At 39.1% G+C, this 19,069-nt stretch overlaps 1 protein-coding gene across 5 annotated transcripts in view; it reads left to right on the forward strand.

Moving 5' to 3' along the window:
• Positions 1-19,069, forward strand: part of CDK6 (cyclin dependent kinase 6) — a 138,716-nt gene that overhangs the window by 105,876 nt on the left and 13,771 nt on the right. For 3 of the 5 annotated variants that reach the window (XM_032112139.1, XM_032112157.1, XM_032112149.1), the window contains exons 6-7: positions 14,827-14,877; positions 18,789-18,924. In XM_032112139.1, the coding sequence (XP_031968030.1) occupies positions 14,827-14,877; positions 18,789-18,924 (187 nt within the window). Of the gene's footprint in view, positions 1-14,257; positions 14,281-14,826; positions 14,878-18,788; positions 18,925-19,069 lie in introns of those variants that run through there. The other 2 variants (XM_032112174.1, XM_032112167.1) reach the window with 2 other exon arrangements.

A 19,069-nucleotide genomic window follows, 5' to 3' on the forward strand; every position in this document is an offset into this window, starting at 1 on the left:
ATTGGCTTTAGGCAAAGGACAAACACACCTTAATGGAGAGAAGGGCAAACAGAATAATGCTGTAATTATCGAGTATGAAATAAATTCATTTCCAAGACAGCATCACCTCATTAAAAGTAAAATACCATGTTGTTTTTTAGTTCATATTTTCCCTCAAGCCTTTTCTAGTTCATATCTGTTCGTCTGCAGTTGGGGTGATTGATAGCCGTTAGTCAAATCCAGTAACTGTATCGGTTTGTGGTTGGAGATGAGTGGTAAGTGCCAGGCCATTCACTTGTGGTTTTCCTTCTAGCTTCCAACTGTGCCAGACTTTCAGTCAGAGGAATAGATCTGTTGGTAAGGGAAACTGTTGATAAACCATAGAAACCAAAAACTGCCACTACCCATGACAGAAAACCAGAAGGGAACCCCGAAGCAGTGGTACAAAGTCCCACAGAAATGGTGTTAGCTGACCAAGTTTAGTTTGACTGTTAGGTTCAGGTGGGGGGTCGTGTCAGGCCAGGCAGTGGCCAAGGGACCGGGACCCGGTGGCTCTGGGCTGGCAGCCAGTGGCTGCACACAGCTCAAGCCCAGATGGGACCTGACAAGAGAGGTCTCCTCCTGGAAAGCCTCCCATAGCTTCTTCATTGTAAGTGGCACAACACTAGTCTGAAATCCCCCTGAACACATAGTCCTTAAAAATATATATGTTCCTCAGAGGTGCAATGTTCCAGTCTGTGACAATCTGAATTAGTCTGGCCAGAGGTCAGAGGAAATGACCTCGTGGTTAAGAGAAAGACCACAACATGTCAGTCATGATGTAGGTATTTGTAAATCCTTGGTATTAACATTATAGCATTTGTAACGAATATTTGGAAATGCAGCTGGCAGCAGAAACATCTGGATCTGAGCTGTGCTAGGCACAGCTGCTGGCCAGTTGCTGTGAAGGTGCACCACCTTTGTATCTTCTGGAGCATCTCAAAGACAAGTTCATGCCTGTGATAAGCCAGAGCAGCCTGAGGGCTGCCTTGGTGAGACCCCCAGCTGCAGATTGTTTCTAGCAGTCACTCCATCAGCCAGGGAACAGGAGAGAAGCAGAGCAGTGTCATCCGTGCCCCTTGCTCTCTAGCCTGAAGAGGGATAGCCAGCTGTACACTGCCCAAAGACTTTCCATTTGAAAGGGTCTCCTGGCTCTTTCACACAGCTTCCCTCTGCAGGAACTTGGCTGAGAGAGACTTTGCTTTTTGCCTAGAGTTTGGCCGAGGGAAGCTCTGTGTACTTTCGTTTGACTCGTAATACAACTAAACATGGTTTTTATTTACTTTTCTCTTTCATAGGAAAATGGCTACAAAAAGGTATTTAAATTCCTGGGATTCTTTCCTGGACACTGGTGCACTCTGGAGAGGGGATAAAAAGACTAGACTTTAACCGTGGTTCATGTTGCTGAGTTCCCAAGTGTGGAAGATTTTTTTCCAAATTAAGTGTCTAGTCAGACATTTTGATCTGGGCAGCCTTTAGTGAGTTTTCTGTGTTTGATTGTCCAGAAAAGGAATCTAATAATTGACTACCATTGGTCAGTCATAAAGACAGTATGTACTAGTTGAGAAGTATATAGGACAAATCTGTCTCATCTTTTTCAACAGCTTCAGACTAGCACTTCTCCATATGTAATTGGTCACCAAGGCTGTTAGATGTTCTTTCCACCTAAGAAAACTCCATAAATGTGCATGAGAGAAGTGGAAAGCAGACAGACCTAATGGAACATTCAATCTCTGGAGTTTTAAAACAGCTAAGGATAGCAGAGCAAAATGTAACAGCTTTCTGAGATGTTGTACTACTTTGTACCAAGTAAATAATTGGCTGTGAGAGGAGACCTCAAAATGTCAATGAGAAAGGAAGAAGTTTGATATTTAGATTTCTGGAAAACAATTTCTCCAAGGGAGTCATGGTGCTCAAAGGCAGCTCCCCACTGCTTCTGTGGAAAAGCTTACCTACGCTGCAGGGTTCAGACCACTGCAGAGAACTTGCCAGGTGGTCTAGGAGTCTGTGCGTTGTCTGTAGTTGCAGATGTCAAAGACCTAGATATAGAGTCCTAACTTGGTGAGGAAAGGGAGGTGGCCACAGCCTCTCCTGCGTGCATGTGCCACCTGCCACAGAGCAGCACGTGTTACCCATGTGTAGCTGGAGCCCACCTTTGCCATCAGGGGGCTGGTGTTGGCAGGATACAGCTCACACTAAGTCACAGTAGTTCCTGTCCCTTCTTCCTTCAATTGAAGCCAGAGTTCGCCTTGTGCTATGAAAGCACGTGTTGTTGCATTGCTTCTAACTTTTGTTTGCACAAGGCCTGTGGCACTGCCATTACATTTGCTTGCTTGCTCTGCCTGACCTGCTGGCCCTGTATAAATGAGTCCAGGTGAGACACAGCCACCATGGTATGCTGACTGCTAGAGACAGAGCCAGGATTTGACAAGTAGAGAGCTCTTGGTGTCAGCATGTGACCTGCCTGGCTGCTTTCCTATGCTTATGGCGTGCTTCATTTTGCAGTGTTTTAGGAACCATCTGTCTGGCATGGTCAAACCATGTGACTTCTTCCAGAAATGCATACATAATTTGCTCTGCTTTCCTTTTATAGATGCACTGAATGCATTCTGTCCAGATGCACCTCTAAGAAAAACTCTGAGTATTTCTTCTTTTACTTAAATATTCTCCATATTCATAGCTTCTCTCGTAACATATCTAAGTTTGCCAGTAGTAAGTGCTTTTGGAATATAGACATTTGTCAAATAAGAATTTCATCCAAAGGATTACTTCATTTCCACTCATTTATTCTACTGAGCTGGAGTAAATTGGCATGAAGATTCAGTTACTATTGATTTTTTTCACTGAGTCTGAATCAGTTACCTAAAGGTACATGACTCAATGAGCTATATCATCCAGAATTTCACCAACTACAGTGAATTATCAGATATTTTTTATTAGATTATGTCCATGAAACAGGTTTTATGATTATGTCAGTACAGCATACACACTGTTCTTACAATCGAATAATTTTTTAAGTGCTCTTTATATCCAAATAATTTGAGAGCAAGCTTTCAGCATCTAAAGAAGTATACATAGCAGGAGATTTTTCTGTAATGTTTCTATCTGTAGCTGTTAAATTAAGCCTGTTTGGCAGTGCTGAATCATACTGTGCTGCTGTAAGAATGAAGATGCTCAGTTAAACCTAGATCTCATCAGACCATTAGCAATGAAAGAGTACAGGTACAGAGTCAGAACCGTATTCTAGGTGGGTGTCCTACCCACTCAAGCATAGAAACAGTCTTGCTTGCTTCTCTCTTGCCTTGGAATCATTTTTCCATTCCTGAGGAGTAATTGCAAAAGGAGAGGTAGGTGTTGCTCATCTCCTAGATCTTCTAAGAGTTTGATTTTAAGGGAATTTTGCTGGAAAGTGCGAGTGGATTTCAGAGAGGGCCCAGACTTTTTAGCAAACTCTTTATTTTTGGCAAACCTGCCAGCCACAACTGTATGAAAAGCAAGGCGTAAAATGGCTTACCATGGGAAGAGGCTTTTACTTGATTATTCACTTACTCCAGAAGAGGATTCTGGTTTTTTTCTTTAATTCTGAACAAATTAGGGGGTTTTTTCTGTAATGGCAGCCATCTCCATCTGGATCTTGAGCACTACTCCTTGTAGTGCGCATGAAGGTGTTGAACACTGTGGTAATGTGGGGACAGAAAAGTTCAAGATACGGGGTGATTCAAGGAGCTACATGTGCTCAGTACTTCAAGGACTGAGGAAGTGTTCATTCTGTAAATACAGAGTTGTGTGCTCTTCCAATTAATATGATGTCAAAAGCCAATAGAGTTGTGCCACAGACAACACAAAAGCAAGGCTTCTGGTTCAGTAATGGCAAAGGAGAGACAACAGCATCAAAATCGTTGCAAAAATAATTTGGGGAGCCTTGCAACACACAAATCTGGAGCACAAAATGTGCTGCCGCTGCATAGAGGAGGGTGGCATCTGAGCAGTGTCACCACCTGGAAGTTAGGTTTTGGGTTTTAAACCTCTTTAATATAAAAATTAACTTACTCTTTCCTTTGGTCAGGATTCAAGTGGGGAAAAAAGATTTTATGTGAAATCACTAAAAGCTGAATAGGATAAATAACCAGCGAGCTCCTAATAGGTGAACTCAGATTTCTATGCACTGTTATGGGCCAGTGAATGTAAATTTCACAGCTTCTCAGCTTGAGTACAGTGTATTGCATGGGATGAAGTATTGCTTAGGGCAAAGTTGTATCTAGTTTAACTGGCCTTTTAAAACTGTATCAGTTTTCCTTGCATGGTTGCTGTACATAACTTCCTACCTTAAATGCTTATCTCAAGCTTTTCTGCAGGTGTTTATTAATTCACTGTAAGCCAGCACAGCTGCTAAAAATTAAAGTATTTTCTTCACACCATCCTTCTAATCCACTTTCATCTCTTTTGACACTCAGACTCAGCAGCTGGGGAAAAAGGTTGAAATTGAAATTTAAACTCTGCTCACATAACAGTTTGCCATTTAGTACTGAAATGTTTTCCCTGCCTTTTTTGTCTGAAGGGTTGTAATCCACTTGCAGAGTTTTTTTCTGGCCAAGAGGGTTTTATTACAGATGAAGGTGATGACACATATTAGTTGTGGGTGGGCACAGTTCGGATGTTTCAGGTTTATCTGAAAATTTAGAGAGGCTTAGAGCCACAGGTGCCATTACCACCTAATATGGAGGCAAATAAAGTGGTCACAAATCAAAACATGTACTTGATGCAACACAGGAGTAGCTGAAGGCCACATGGAGAGAAAACCCAAGGATTCTCTCTTAGCCTTTAATGTTTTCTCAAAAGGGAAAAAAAAAGCTCTTTTTCTTAGATTTCATTCTGTATTGAGAATTTTATGTTCTAGATTGAGAACATCTTTGAATTCTATGTTTCCCTTCAAACATGGGAATTTGACACCTCTTGAAGCTCCCTTCTCTGAAGTCTCACAGAGTGCCCATGTGCAGCCTCCATTACCTCATTGTCACGTTGTCACTATACTACTGCAGCTGATAGAAAAGATTGACTTTCAGAATTTCTCTGATGCTTTTGTAGTCAGATACTTGCTTTTTTGCCTTACTCTTCCCAGTTCTAGAGTCTATTGGTGGGGTTTTTTTAAAGTTAGACTAGTAATTTAGTCAAATAGATGTACCGTTTTCTGTGTAACTCATAATGGTGAAAATAAAACATCATTTATGACATCCTTTCCCATTATTGTGTATTAAGTATTTAGAGTATAAGTTCTTTTATCTATACAGTATATTTTAGTCTGTGAAGATCCTTGCTTAGCATTACTAAGATAGAGATAAAGCCCTGGGAATGCATGTGTGGATGGTAATTCACTCAGTATCTTTGGGCAGATTGAATGAACCAGTATGTATGGTACATGTGTTCCGTAAGTTTCTTCTCCCTTTGATAAGGAAGAATCAGAGGTAGGTAAGAGTTAGTTTCCTTTGGGCAATAATTATGTGTGCATAGTCTTTCTCCTGATACAAGAATGATAACAAGGTTAGACATTTGGTTTAAAAGAATGTATTCCAAGAGAAGTCAACCTAATGGCACAAAACATTTTAGCCTAAAGCTTTACTGTGAAAGCAATCTGATTGAACATATCCAGTTTGTGGAACATTACTGAATTTTAGTTAGACAGCCTCAGACTTTAAATCCATGACCTTGATTAAAACTTGGCCAGCATTAGAGGCACTCTCGAGCAAAGCCCATTTTAAAAGGGGTTTTTACATCAGTAAATATGGTAAATGTCAACTGATGAGCTTTCTCAAAGTAATCTTGGAATTGCAAGTAAAATTGTGGAACTACAAAAAAATTAATTCTGTATCTCTGAAAACTGATTTGAATAGATTTTCAGTGAAATTTCATAGAGGATAAAGGAGTAGACACTTCATGTAGAAGACTGCTTTCATTTCATTTACGTAATTGATAAAGACTAGGAACAGACTGAAACTCCTCTTGCTTACCTTGAAGGTTGGTCTTTTGCTGTGACAGAGATGTTCTAAAACCATTTCTTTGAAATACAGCATTAAAGAGCATCTTCATATTCTGGCTAAAATGTGTCATTTTGGAGTGCTGTCTGCTAGATCTTTAAGTGAGGAGTAAGTTATGAGTGAAATGAAAGAAATGGTGAAAAACAGTGCTCGGGAGGGAGGATATAGATCTGTTCAAGGAAACTATGGGCAAATTTGTTCACAGGCATGAGGAGTTCTGCACGGGCACACACACACTGCCTGCACACAGTGTCCTGCACACTGATTGGCACCATTGCTTGTTTGATGGAACAGGAGAGTGAGGAGCCCTCTTGGCTCCTATCCTTCCACATAAGACAGCCTTTATATAATCCATACCTCGATTATTGCCTTCAAACCCCACAACTGAGTTGCACAAGAAGGCCAAAGCTGTGTAACAGTTTTTAAAGAGTGCATGTTTAAAAAGGGGATATGAAATAAATTCATGAAAGAGAAGAGAATGCTTCAAACTAAATAAGTGATTGTGGGAAGACTGTGACCATATCGTATGTGTCATATCAGTATTTCTTTCTGATGCTGCTTTCAAAAGGCAGAAGCCTGCAGTTTAGTTATGTCATTAAATTTCAAACTGATGATGGACAAGTAGATGTAATTTAACTGTGCGCAGTGATGAGATGGGTGTTTAATACACAGATAGTTCGATCATATTGCTGGTAGAACTGTCAGTACAAACAAAAGAAATGCTTCTTTTTCCACACTGAGCAGAGACCACACTTCCATTTTTCCAAGGTCAGTTGTGTATGTATTTACAGAATTTGCTTCAAACGTTGGGACAGTTTTCAAGGTGCCGCTATTATATCATGCTTCCTGAGCTGAGATAATAACCCTTAAAGCCCTAGTGAAATAAACCTACAAATCTTGTGGGGAAACAAATGTCCACAGATAAGACAACTGTGACGTGCGTGCTGAAAGAGTAAGTGAAGGACGCTCAACCTATCAAGGCTCTTCTATTTCAAAAAACAATGTTCAGTGATGAATTCTCAAGCAGTTCTGCCCAGGAACAGATGAGATCTGCCTATGCTACAGCATATTCTGGTCAAAGATAATATCTACACTTATCTTACTTTTGGGAACTTATATGTGTGGGTATATATATATATATATATATATATGTATAGACATACATAATGTATGTATCCTTCTGTTGAAGCATGATTTTTTTCTTAGAAGAGGTTTGAAACCAGATCTCAATTGGCTTGAACCTGGGGTCATTGATGTCTGTGATAAAGCTCCCTTTTATGTCAGTGGTGGGGGACAAGGCCCATGATTGTGCTCCAAGGCCACCTGGGACTATGCTTACATGAAAGGTTTCAAGCAAATTTTAAGCACCCAGAAAAAGATCTTCCTTTGCCAGTTCTTAAGGAAGCTTTGAAGATGGTTATGTTTTCCCTTACTTATGGAGATCGTTATGTATATTGGATCAACTTCACTCTACACAGTAGGATTGCCCTGCTTTGATCATAAAGCTGTACAGGGTGCCTCTGTTTGGTTTCCCTTTTACTAACATTTCCCTTTCAGTTGCCCCTACAAAGGGAACATGCGTGTCCATCTGAAATTGGGTCCTTCCTTGTTCACTTCTATCTGCACCCAGCTCTGAAAGCTCTTGGTTTTCTCAGTGCAAGAAAGAAATCCTGTATGTTTCTTACGAGCTAGACTATATGTGCACTTGGGGGCCAGAATATTATCTTTATTTCTAGAACTAATTTACTTAATTTTAAACAGCAATGGTGAGCAAATTCAACACACTACATAACTGGAAGTTTGCAAAACTACCTCTTTTTGTATCTGCTTCTGTCTACTGGGTGGCATGAGAAACTCCAGGGAAAATAATAATTGTTGCAGGTTTTAATGCATTAACTGTGGTTCTCATAATAGTTCAGTACTGAGATAGCCCCATCTAAGAGCTCTTATTCATGATTGTGATACTATCATACTTGAAGAATGATAGATTTTTGAATGAAAGAAATTAAGCTTTTAAAGACTAAAATGAGAAACTCAAGATGGCTGATCTGGTTTCTGTCAGATTTTAGCTGAAGAGTATTTCCTCAGTTGTAATGTTTTGTCTATGTCATCTTTCTTCTTATATATTGGAGGAGAGAAGATAAGTTTCATAAAAGTTTCGAGAAATTTATGATCAAGTATAATAACCTCTACATGAAGTAACTTCTTCCTATGCAGTGTCTGGCACCCACCCACACAAAGATATTATTAAAGGGAGAGAGAGAAGTACAAGGAAATGTTAGGTTTAAAATGAGAACTCTGAATTACACAACAGCTGAGGCAAGTCACTTGTGACTGAAAGTGGGTAACTGTCCAGAGCATGAAATGTTGTCAGCATGGTCTGTTTTCAGATCAAAGTTTTATATTGTACCTTATTCATCTTACATACCAGAAAGGCCAATGATCTTCATCTTTAAAAGGTGATACATTTTTTTTTTTCTTTCTTTACTTTCTCTTTTCATACTGTAGTACGGACTTGTCCAGGCAATTTGTCAAAGAGAAGCAGTGGTAGGAACAAGAGTGGCTAGGAGTCAACTCAGAAATAATCCCTCTGAATAAAGGTTTCCACAGGACAGTCCAGATCATGTTATTTCTAGTCATCTCATAATTTCAGTTTTAGGTCATGTTTGGTTTTAATTCTTAAAATGAAAATATTTTCTTCATAACAAGTAACTAAGAATCTGACAGATTATTTAACAGATATTCACATTTTGTAATATGAAAAGAAAAAAACCCAACCCATCCTTTTAATATATCTCTGACTATGTAGTTTGGCAGGTTTCCCATGGCATGATGCAGGATTCCTTGGCAAATGTTACTTGGCTTTAGCTTTTTTAATTTCTTCACCATCACTTTGTTGCTGTTATACACATAGACATACAAACTCCTAAACTTAACTGCTACAACACAATCAGATTCTAAAATTTCGTGTACGTCTTCCATAAACTGTTGCTATAGCATTTCTCTTTACATTTTTTTCTTCACTATGTCAAATAGTCATGGATTTTCAGTACCTCCCTCATTTTGTATAATGCCTTCAAAGCTGCAGCTACCTGTTCTGAATTCACTGCTCTTCTTCCCAAAACGACTTCTTGGCATCTTCTCAACCAGAGTGTCTAAGCCCCACTTGCCCAAAAATCAAGTTGTACCTTTCCCGCCCATTATGTTCTTCTCATTTTAGGGAGTTCTTGCAGGACTTGCCTGAGTACACATGGATCACCAGTATACAGGCTTTTCACTAAGAATATTGTATATATTCAAGTTAGTAATTAGGAGATTATCCTTACCGTTTTTCTGTGATAACAAGTAACGGGATGGAATTCCTAACTGCTGTTGTCACCACAGTGAGCAAATGAACTAGCAGAAAGAATCCAGGTAGTTATTTCGGAAGTTATTTTCTATGTCTAGCTTTGGAAGCACTTGTATTGGCAACTCCAGAACTGTCATGAGAGCTCAGTAATATATTTTGGTCAGAAAGTGAATTTCTTACTTTGTTTTCACTCTTCAGTACAGTTTTTCTTCACGTGACCTTTCTTCCATGTGTCCATTTTACCAGTGTCAAAATTAAAAGATAGTTTCCAATCAGAATGTCACTAATTAGTTCGAAATGTCAGTCACTGTCAAGAAACCTGCAGAAATCTTTTCCTGTGCATGTGGTTTTATTATATTTTTTCCTTGTGTCTGCATTGTAGTTTGACTAGAACAGTGCATATCAGTATCTTTAATTCCTATCTTCATGAAAATTCTAACTTTCCTTATGAAAAGATTTAGATTGTCTTTTCTTTGTAGACCAAAGACTGAAACTAAAAGCTAGAAATACTGTGGCCAGTTTACAGTTAAAACTCATTTATCTCTTGGATGTCATTGCATTTTCATTGTATACAATACTTTAAGAACTGCTTTGGCATGTCCATAGAGTTGCACCAGGGAAAATATTTTCAGGGAGACTTGCTTAGGAAATGTTTATATCTCAGTTTTTACTGAGTAGCACAGACATGAAACAAAATGTGTATAAAATAAAGTACTCAACTTTTCAGACACTAATATGCAGTTCAGATAGAATATTCAGTGAAGGTGGAACTCAGCATGAGCGTGAGCAAAAGCATGAGCCAGGTCATGGACAAGAGAAAAAAAGCCTAAAGCTGGTAAATGGTTCAATCTAGTTTGTTCAGCTATGTATAAGCATGAGAGCCTTTTGGCCAGAAAGCTAGTAGTGCAAGCCCTTTTAAACTTTAAGCAAATGGTAACTTTTTCAGGATTTGTGAGGTTTTCCTTTGCAACTTTATGTTGTGATCCATATTTTTATTTCTGTACTATCACAGAATCACAGAATGGTTGAGATTGGAAAGACCTCTGGGTATCTTCTGGTCCAAGGCCCCTAGCTCAGGTAGGATCACCTAGAACTGGTTGTCCAGGACCGTCTCCAGATGACTTTTGAATATCTCCAAGGTGGGAGCCTCCACAACCTCTTCGAGTAACTACGCCAGTGCTCGGTCAGCCCCACAGTAAAAAATTGTTTCCTTATGTTCACAGGGTGTTCCTGTGCTTCTGTTCATGCCCACTGCCTCTGGTGCTGTCACTGCGCACCACTGAAAACAGCTTGACTCCATCTTTTTTGCACCCTCCTTTTGGTATTTATATATATAATCCCCACTGAGATTGTCTTCTCTAGGCTAAACAGTTTCAGCTCTCTCAGCTGTTCCTCATATGTCAGATAATCCAGTTCCTTAACCATCCTCATGGCCCTTTGCTGGCCTCTCTCCAGTACATCCATGTCTGTGTTGTACTGGGGAACTCAGAACAGGACTCAGCACTCCAGGTGTGGCTTCACCAGTGCTGAGCCAGAAGGGAAGGATCACCTCCCTCAACCTGCTGGCGCTGGTGTTCCTCATGTGGCCCAGGAGTTATGTGCATCTTTGTGTTGGACTGACATACAAAACAGTAGATAGATTTATCCTGTGGAAATAGTCACAATGCAGACTCACAGGTAATACCATTTAATTGTGCAGCTGCACATTTTGAACCTCAGGAACTAAGGTATTTACTGGCTCAGGAGGAGTTTATTTTAGCAGCACTGGGTAGTAATGCAATGCTTCCATCATATCTTCATATCTGTATGCTAAGGGCATTCTGGTCCTACAGTAGACACAAAAAGGCTTTTCCTCCATACAGTGGGTGTCATTCCAGAGGCAGTGGATAATGGCCTAGCTCCAAGACCAGGAGAAGGAGTAGTCAAACAACACGGACACCTGCATATTCCCTGCAACATTTTCCTTGTTCAGTCTCCCTGGAAAATCAAAGAAGCAACAACGAACAAAAATGGGAAGCATCTGAGACTTTATGAGCAAACAGGGAAATTAAATGTCATAAGTGCACTCCAAATCTTTTTGTCCCATCTTCTTCCCTACTTGGTGTGTGTTTAGTAACAATAATGGTGTTGGAGCCTTCAGAGTATGGATTTTGTAGCAAGCAAAGTCAGGGTTGTTTAAGAGGATTGAGGAACCCACACAAAAGGCAAATAAATTCCCACGGATAGCTCTTTCATCCATTGGAATACCCCTCTTTCCTGAGATACATGTCCTCACAGATTTTAGGTGTTTTTTGAAGCCAGAGGACAGACTCACATCCCTTGCCATAGGACACAAACTCATCTCCATGCCTTTCCTGAAGAAAAAAAAGAAGGAATTCTACAAAATCAGGCTCCAGAGTTTAACCATTCTTATACAGATTATGATCACAGAGAGGAGAAAATATGCTCAAGAAAGGACTTCTGGATCAAGCTTGCATAAATAAACCTCAGGGAGTGAGTGGGTGTATGAGTCAAGTGAAAGATACCAAGAACAAAGGTGAAATTTTACTTTTCTGTGACTGCTGAGTATGCTTTCAATTCAAAGGTGGTGGGAGAGCTGATGTTCACCTTTAAGAATCTTTAAAAAATTGTCTTGAGGTGAAAGTTTTATGTGTAGTGGACTTGCAGAGCAGTCAAGTCATTACAAAAGAGTTAACTAGTGCCAAAATGTGAAATGAGAACTTCATACAGCTGCTGATTAGGGGAATCTATTTCCCCAATCATCCATCCAATATTCCAATTGAACCTCTAGCCAAAATTCATGAGGCAAATTTCATTATATTAGTGGTGCCTAACCTGGAGTTGGCATCCTGTTGTAGTCATGATGGTGGGATGGATAGGAAGCTGAAAGATGAACTAATAACACTTCATTATGATGAAATATCAAAGTATGTTGGAAGATCACCTTGTGTTATATAATTATACTTTCAAAAGAATTTAAATTCTTGCTTTAGCCCTTAGTAAATTTGAGACAGCAGCAATGATGGGAAAAACCTTCCTTAAAAATCCCAAGAATTGTACTTGTTTTGGCATGACACTGCCTAAGGTGATTTGCAAACAAGGCTGCCTTTGCCAAGCTTTCACATTAATGCAGGGTTCAGCATACATTTTAAAACATTAAATACACTTTACATTTGCATAGATATGATTATTTGAATGTGTAGATTGTGTTAGTTTAAAGGGCCCCAATATTCTAATGCTGGAGCCGAAATTAAATTTCAAAGTAACTGTATGTTAGTAATTTCAAGCAGTATTTCAAAAAAATGTCTGAGGTCATATTGCTTGACTTTGGAGTCAAGAGTCTAAGAGTGTGTGTGCTGCCACAAACAATGCTAGGATTGTAGCTATTGGATGTTTTGAAAATCAGGCTCAAAACCTAGGGTGGAAGTAGATGCTCCTGTCTGAGTGGCTTAAGCTTTGGGTTTTCCTAGAAGCCAGTATTGCTATATACCTTAAAGCTTAAAAAAAATACAGAAATCCTGAAGTATGAGTTGCAATGGTTTTGTCAAAGTAGCTACAGTTAGTAAATATCATGTGTATCTGGGAAGAAAACATCCCATGGTTTATTATTTATTCAGAATCAAAATAAATAAAGCCCTTTATGGACAAAACAGGCTACCACATTTTACTCCATCTGATCAAATCTCATGTCAGATGGTTTCAAATCAGACTTGATTAAATTGTTCTCTCAATGTCCTTGCACAAAGCAGTTTGGAGTATAAGTTGATATGACATGACCTGGATGGCAGCACACAAGAAGGAGGCAAAGTGCATGTTTAGTTCATCAAAGAACTGCATGTCTGCCAGTTTGCTGCTTTTTCATGATGGCCCAGATTTCTGCAGAGATTGTTATGTCTAACTAAGAAATGTCACAGTGCTCTGTGTCTACTTACTGTATTTGGAATGGACCCACAAGACAGGCAGTGACATGGAGCTCCGCTGCCTTTGTGAGAGTGTCAAGATGGAAAGTGTCATTTTTCAGCATTAACTCATGGTTAGCAACAGGAGATCCAGATCCTACACCTGCTCCTACATATGGGCAATGAGAGGGGAAGGACCATAGCTGACTACTCCTTGTTGTCCACTGTAGATGAGAGAGATCTCCTCCTATGAAAAGCAGCAGTGAAATTATGCCTTTGGCTGTCACTGGTGTCAGAGACTTGTATCAGACAGAAGAGGAGTATGCAGAGAGAGGCAGGAGAGTGGGTATTTCTCTGTAACCAAAGACTGCCAGTGAAGGCATGGGATTATGCATTGTTCATCAGTCGCTGTGTCTCAGCTGAACAGTTTTAGAAACTGTAACCATGAGTTTACAACATGCACTGTACTTAGGGAGCCGTGATCCAGAGTAGAGGGGCAGCCTGACTATCAGTCGACCCAAGTTGCTATCTCAGTTTGCAGTGTGTGTGACTCGTGTTTCTTGGAGTAATCTACCATTTGTTGAACCAAAATGTACATAACATCTGTGGCCTCATCTTCACAGATCCCTCATTCTTGGCCGGATCCTTACTCATCTGTCAGTAAAATGTTGGAATATCTTGGGAGTTTCAACATAAAATTGCACTGTTGTTCACACCTTACCGAATTCAACACAAAGCTGGCAATACAGCCATACTGCCATACAAATCAGAATTTCGTATTTTACATTGGCACTATGGGGTGATAGTATTTTATACATGATGAGTGAAAATATTTTAAATTGTACTGGAAAAGAAGAAGTGTGTCTGAAAGTATTTTTAGTCACTGTTTTTTTCTAAAAGCCTTTGGACATTCAGCCTAACAATTTGTTTCTTTCCTGAACATATCTTTATTTATGCAGCAGAAGTCTTCCTCTACTTCAAGGTAAATTCTGTACCGTTTCACACCCCATTGTTTACAGACCTTCATGAATCCATTGTCATTTATTTGACCCCTTAGACCTAGGAGCACATTTCCAGTATACAGTAGGCAAGAAATTAAATTTTGAATTTATATTAATAATTAATCTCTAATTTTATTATGTTTTCACGAATTGCATGACATTCACTCTGTTTTTGTCTCTCTTAACGGTTGTTTTAGTGTTCTTTGTAGTGAAAACTATTTTGTTCATGATATAATTCATAGGACAGTATTAGTTGAGGGAAAATTATCTCATTCATGCAAAAGGGCACAATTAAATTTTCAAAAGTAGTGTATTCAAAAATATGTGTCATCTGTCCCCTTTTCTTACCAGTTTTAGTAGAAACTTGAAAGGTTCACTCACAGACTGGATAAAGCATGGAAGCAGAAGATCTGAAGTCTCAAAAAACCCCCACGTTTTCACCCTGCATTGGCAACTGTCAATGACAAATACAAATTTACATTCATTAAAGCAAGTCACATCCTAAAAACTTTTTTTTATTTTTTCAGACCACTCTTCCGTGGAAATTCAGATGTTGATCAACTAGGAAAAATCTTTGAGTAAGTAGTAACTAGTTGCCTTACGTCAGTATCTGTTTAACATTGAAACCCTATGAGATTGCTCTGCCATGTTTTTATGTAATCGTGTGACTAGAACAAAGTATTCCTAGAACATATTTCCTATTTCTGCCATATGCAACATGATATTTCCGTGTATTCTGTGTCGGAGTGGGAGGAGGAAGCCACATGGAATATAGTTCTGCAAAACTGACAGCCATCATCAGGAAGTTATGAGGTCTCTGGGTTTGGGCTTTTTAAGTCTCTTAAACATACTGTGCATGTGCCATTCATACATAGTCATAAACAGTTAAGTCCAAGAGATTCTCTTCATGTAAACAAACACAGAGGTTTTATTTTTTGGTGATTTCTTCGTGCATTGCAGAAAACAACATTAGAATACATTAAAAGCTGAAATCTCTAAGATTATTACCAACAGCATCTTTGCAGAAAAGACTTCTGAACATCTTAAAATACATCAGCTTTTACACCGCATTGTGTAGCCTGTTAACAGTCCTTATTTTGGTCAGGAAGGTAACTATGAGAACAGAGGAAATATTTTAACTTGCTTTCTCAGAGATAAATTGACTTTATTTTAAAACCATTTTACAATTATATGAGTTTGTGTTTTTCAGATGTATCAGATAGGTTAAGGAGGTGGATAGACTCTAAACTCACTGAGCTAAAATATTTCTCGTCCAAAATTAAGTTATTGATACTACCAATATGATAATTAAGTAGGATTATATTACTGTTTTCTTGTAAAAGCTGTTCAGAGTAAGGGCCATTGCTGTATTTTTAAGAGGCATTTTAAGAGGCATATTTTTAAGAGGCATACTTTAAGTAAATTTAAGATCTGATGTCCATATCATGTAGTTAGGAAATCAAAGCCACACAGAGCTGGTACCAATCCAGAGACTGAATGTCTGTTTGCCTCTGCACCTCTGACTTCCCTTTCTGTATGGAGGGACTGCAGGGATCCAGGGATCTGGATGAAATAAGAAGTAGATAGCACAGAGAGAGAGAGAGAGAGAAGTATTATTCCAAAATGTTATTTTCTTGAAGATATTCCAAAGAGAAAATAGTAAAATTTCTAAGAAAGCTTAAACTGAACAAATAATGAATTTCTCAGTTTAACCATTTTTCCAGTTCTCAAATCATAACGGATCTGTTTCTAAGCTTTTTCATTATTTAATGTGGGGTTCCTAAATTGCAGGTCTTGATTTCACACAGTTGACTTCCCTTTCCTGCATACCATACCATGAGTATGTGACTCACTTGTGTGGTTAATTTGTCATGCGCTAAATAGCTCTTCCTGCCCAATCCAGAAAAATCAGTCCTTAAAGTTTCCTTTTTCTTCTTCTGCCAAAACTACTACTTTAGCCCTACAATATTCTGCTTTATTAAATGAAGACAGCTTTGATACATACAACGTATTTTGCAATTTAAAAAGACATAGCTGTGATTTCTTTCATTTGTGACATTTAAGGGGAAAATGAAAATGAACTGGGCTAGGATTAAATGCCTAGCTGCTAGTGGCAGCCTCCAACGGGGATCTTTCCGTCCCTAGGGGCTGAGATTACCTGTGCAGAAAAGAATTCACTAAGAAAAGAAAATGCTGTGCTAAATTTAGAGGAAATTCCTTGTTGCACATCTACTTACAGAGAAGGTTTGGGTTTTCTTCTTTTGTACTGTTCTTAAATAGTTGAAAAGTTTCTGTCTTGGGTTCTGAGGGGTTATGCCAAGTAGTGTTTATTTTGTGTTTTCACAGCTGGAGAACCCCCTACAGTTAGGCATAGCTCTTCTTGTAGGAGGGTTGTTTCTTTCTACAGTAGTGACTCATTCTGGAGATCAGTTTGGACAGAAGGAAGTTTCAGGATTTGCATGCAATCTGGGCTGATGCATTCTTTCAGATAATGCGGCTGCGGTCTGCCTTTGCTTTGCATGTGCATTGTGATTTGTCAGTAAAATTCCACTGGGTGTGAGGGTAAACGTAAATCCCTTGTAAATGTCCCAAAACATTCTCCTGCTTTTCCAGGACACTACCAGCATGTGGCATATCCTCATAGATTTTGCTAAACTGCTGTGGTTTGAGCAGATTTGTTTCCCATTGTGATCAATGGGAGTGGAAAGTACTCAGCATTTCTCAAGACCAGGCCTGAACCTTTGGCAGGAGGTGAAACTTACTAATATACTCCCAAACTTAGTCACTGAAGTGGTGGTGCCACCAGACCATTAGAGTGAGAACAGCTACCCAGACATTCGTTATTAGGGGGGTTTGAGTACTCTGTGTGTGTAGCTAAGTATGTCTCTCCTTTCCACTCTCAGTCTCATCCAGCCTACCCCGTCTGGCAGGCTGCCTCCTGCTTTCTCGTCATTAGCTTTGCCTGTGCTTATTCTGCCCTGTTCGTTCTCTGCCACACATTTGTTAAAAGAAGTGGGACTAACCAAACACATTTGAATGACAGGTTAAATGTCATTGTTATTTAAAATACCTATCTCTCCCATCTGTGATGCTATTTGTATTATATTTAATATGGGACCAGATCCTGAAATATCTAATCCAAAGGCTTTAACTGCCCTGGCCAAGGGGGCTGCCCCATACCCACATTGTACCTGGTGATGAACGCCAAGTGTGGTTTTTCATACGGATTCAACTTAGCGTTTCCCAAGAGTTGTGGTATGTCCAGGTGTAGTAGGATTTCATTGTCCTGCGACTGTAATTGCTTTGCCCTTCCAGCCATGCTGTTATTTTGAGGGCATATTAATTTTTAGAGGTATTTTAGGTGAGTCAAATTACAATCTAAAATCCATGTAGGTGGAAGGTGGGGTAATTCCATTAAGTTCGCTGAGGTAACGTATGATTTACCTCGGTGTGGTTGGCCCATGGCCTCCCCCGATCTTGCAACAAACTCGGTGAGAAAAAAGGTCAATGCTGCTCCCTAGTGGCAGTGGGCTTTGTCCAGGCCCAAATATTCAGTGACATTATGTCTTTTCTTGTCTTAGCCTGTCAGCATTTCCATTGAAAATCTCGATTTTACAGGTTATAACAATTTCTTTTCCCTGAAACCAGGCAAGAAATGTATGGTCTTTTCCAGAATTTCCATCAGAAACTGGTTTTCAACCCTACAAATACTAGCATTAGACTAAAATGTGAAAGGTATGAGACATAATGCATCATTGGTGGTTTACCTATTATTTAATTTATTTGGGTTTTAGACCTCAGCATGATTATTTAATAATTATAAATATCTTGTATAATTTAAAGAATAAAGACAAAAAATATTAAAAGAAATTAAAATATTCTGTAAAAGAGTGAAGAAAAACTAAAACACAATTGAAAGCAAAACCACAAAGACACTCAAGTGCCTTTCCACTTCTAAATTGAGACTTTAAAACCTGTATTGTGAAGCAAATAAATTGTTTAAATTTGGGCAACAATTACTGCACATAGCTTTGAAGCATTATGAAACATCCCTTTTATTGCCTTACCCTCATCTTGACCCACACTCTTCTCTCAGTCCCTATTCTTGTGAAAAAAAGATCCTTGCACGCAATTCCCCTTTGAAACCTACTGCGTTTAATCATCCTGGAGTGACATATGTTGCGCCATCCAGTCAAGAGCTGAGCAACTTTTTTCTAAAGCACTCTGCCTTTTTTCAACAAAAAGACTCAGAAAATTGAGACTTAGGCCAGAAAATTGTGCTGCCCGCAAAATGATTTCTACCAAACACATTGAGGACCTGTGTTGATCAGCTTCTGTTCACAGAGATCATTGCACTACTGCAATTAAATTAATTAAATAGTTAAGCTCATTTAAACAAAAATACTTACAAACTGTCACTCATTGTAATCAATATAAAGGGGAAACTGCATAAATGTTCAGACCTAACATTGTGTTTTTCATTTCACAGTGTAATTGGGCTCCCGGAAGAAGAGGACTGGCCTAAGGATGTTGCCCTTCCAAGAAATGCTTTTACTTCCAGACCCGCACAACCTATTGAAAAATTTGTACCAGATATTGATGAAGTAGGCAAAGACTTGCTCCTTGTGAGTTGCAGTTTGTTGTTCCCTAATTCATGTGCCTGATATTCCCACTGTGCTTGCAACTTGCCAAGAAACAATGAAGTTTCCATTTAATGGAGTTACTAGAAAAAAGGTCAAAAATAGATAAGACAATTCATGTTAATCTGTG

Source organism: Corvus moneduloides, chromosome 1 (genome assembly GCF_009650955.1).
Source record: "Corvus moneduloides isolate bCorMon1 chromosome 1, bCorMon1.pri, whole genome shotgun sequence".
In the NCBI taxonomy this organism is placed as follows: Eukaryota; Metazoa; Chordata; class Aves; order Passeriformes; family Corvidae; genus Corvus; species Corvus moneduloides.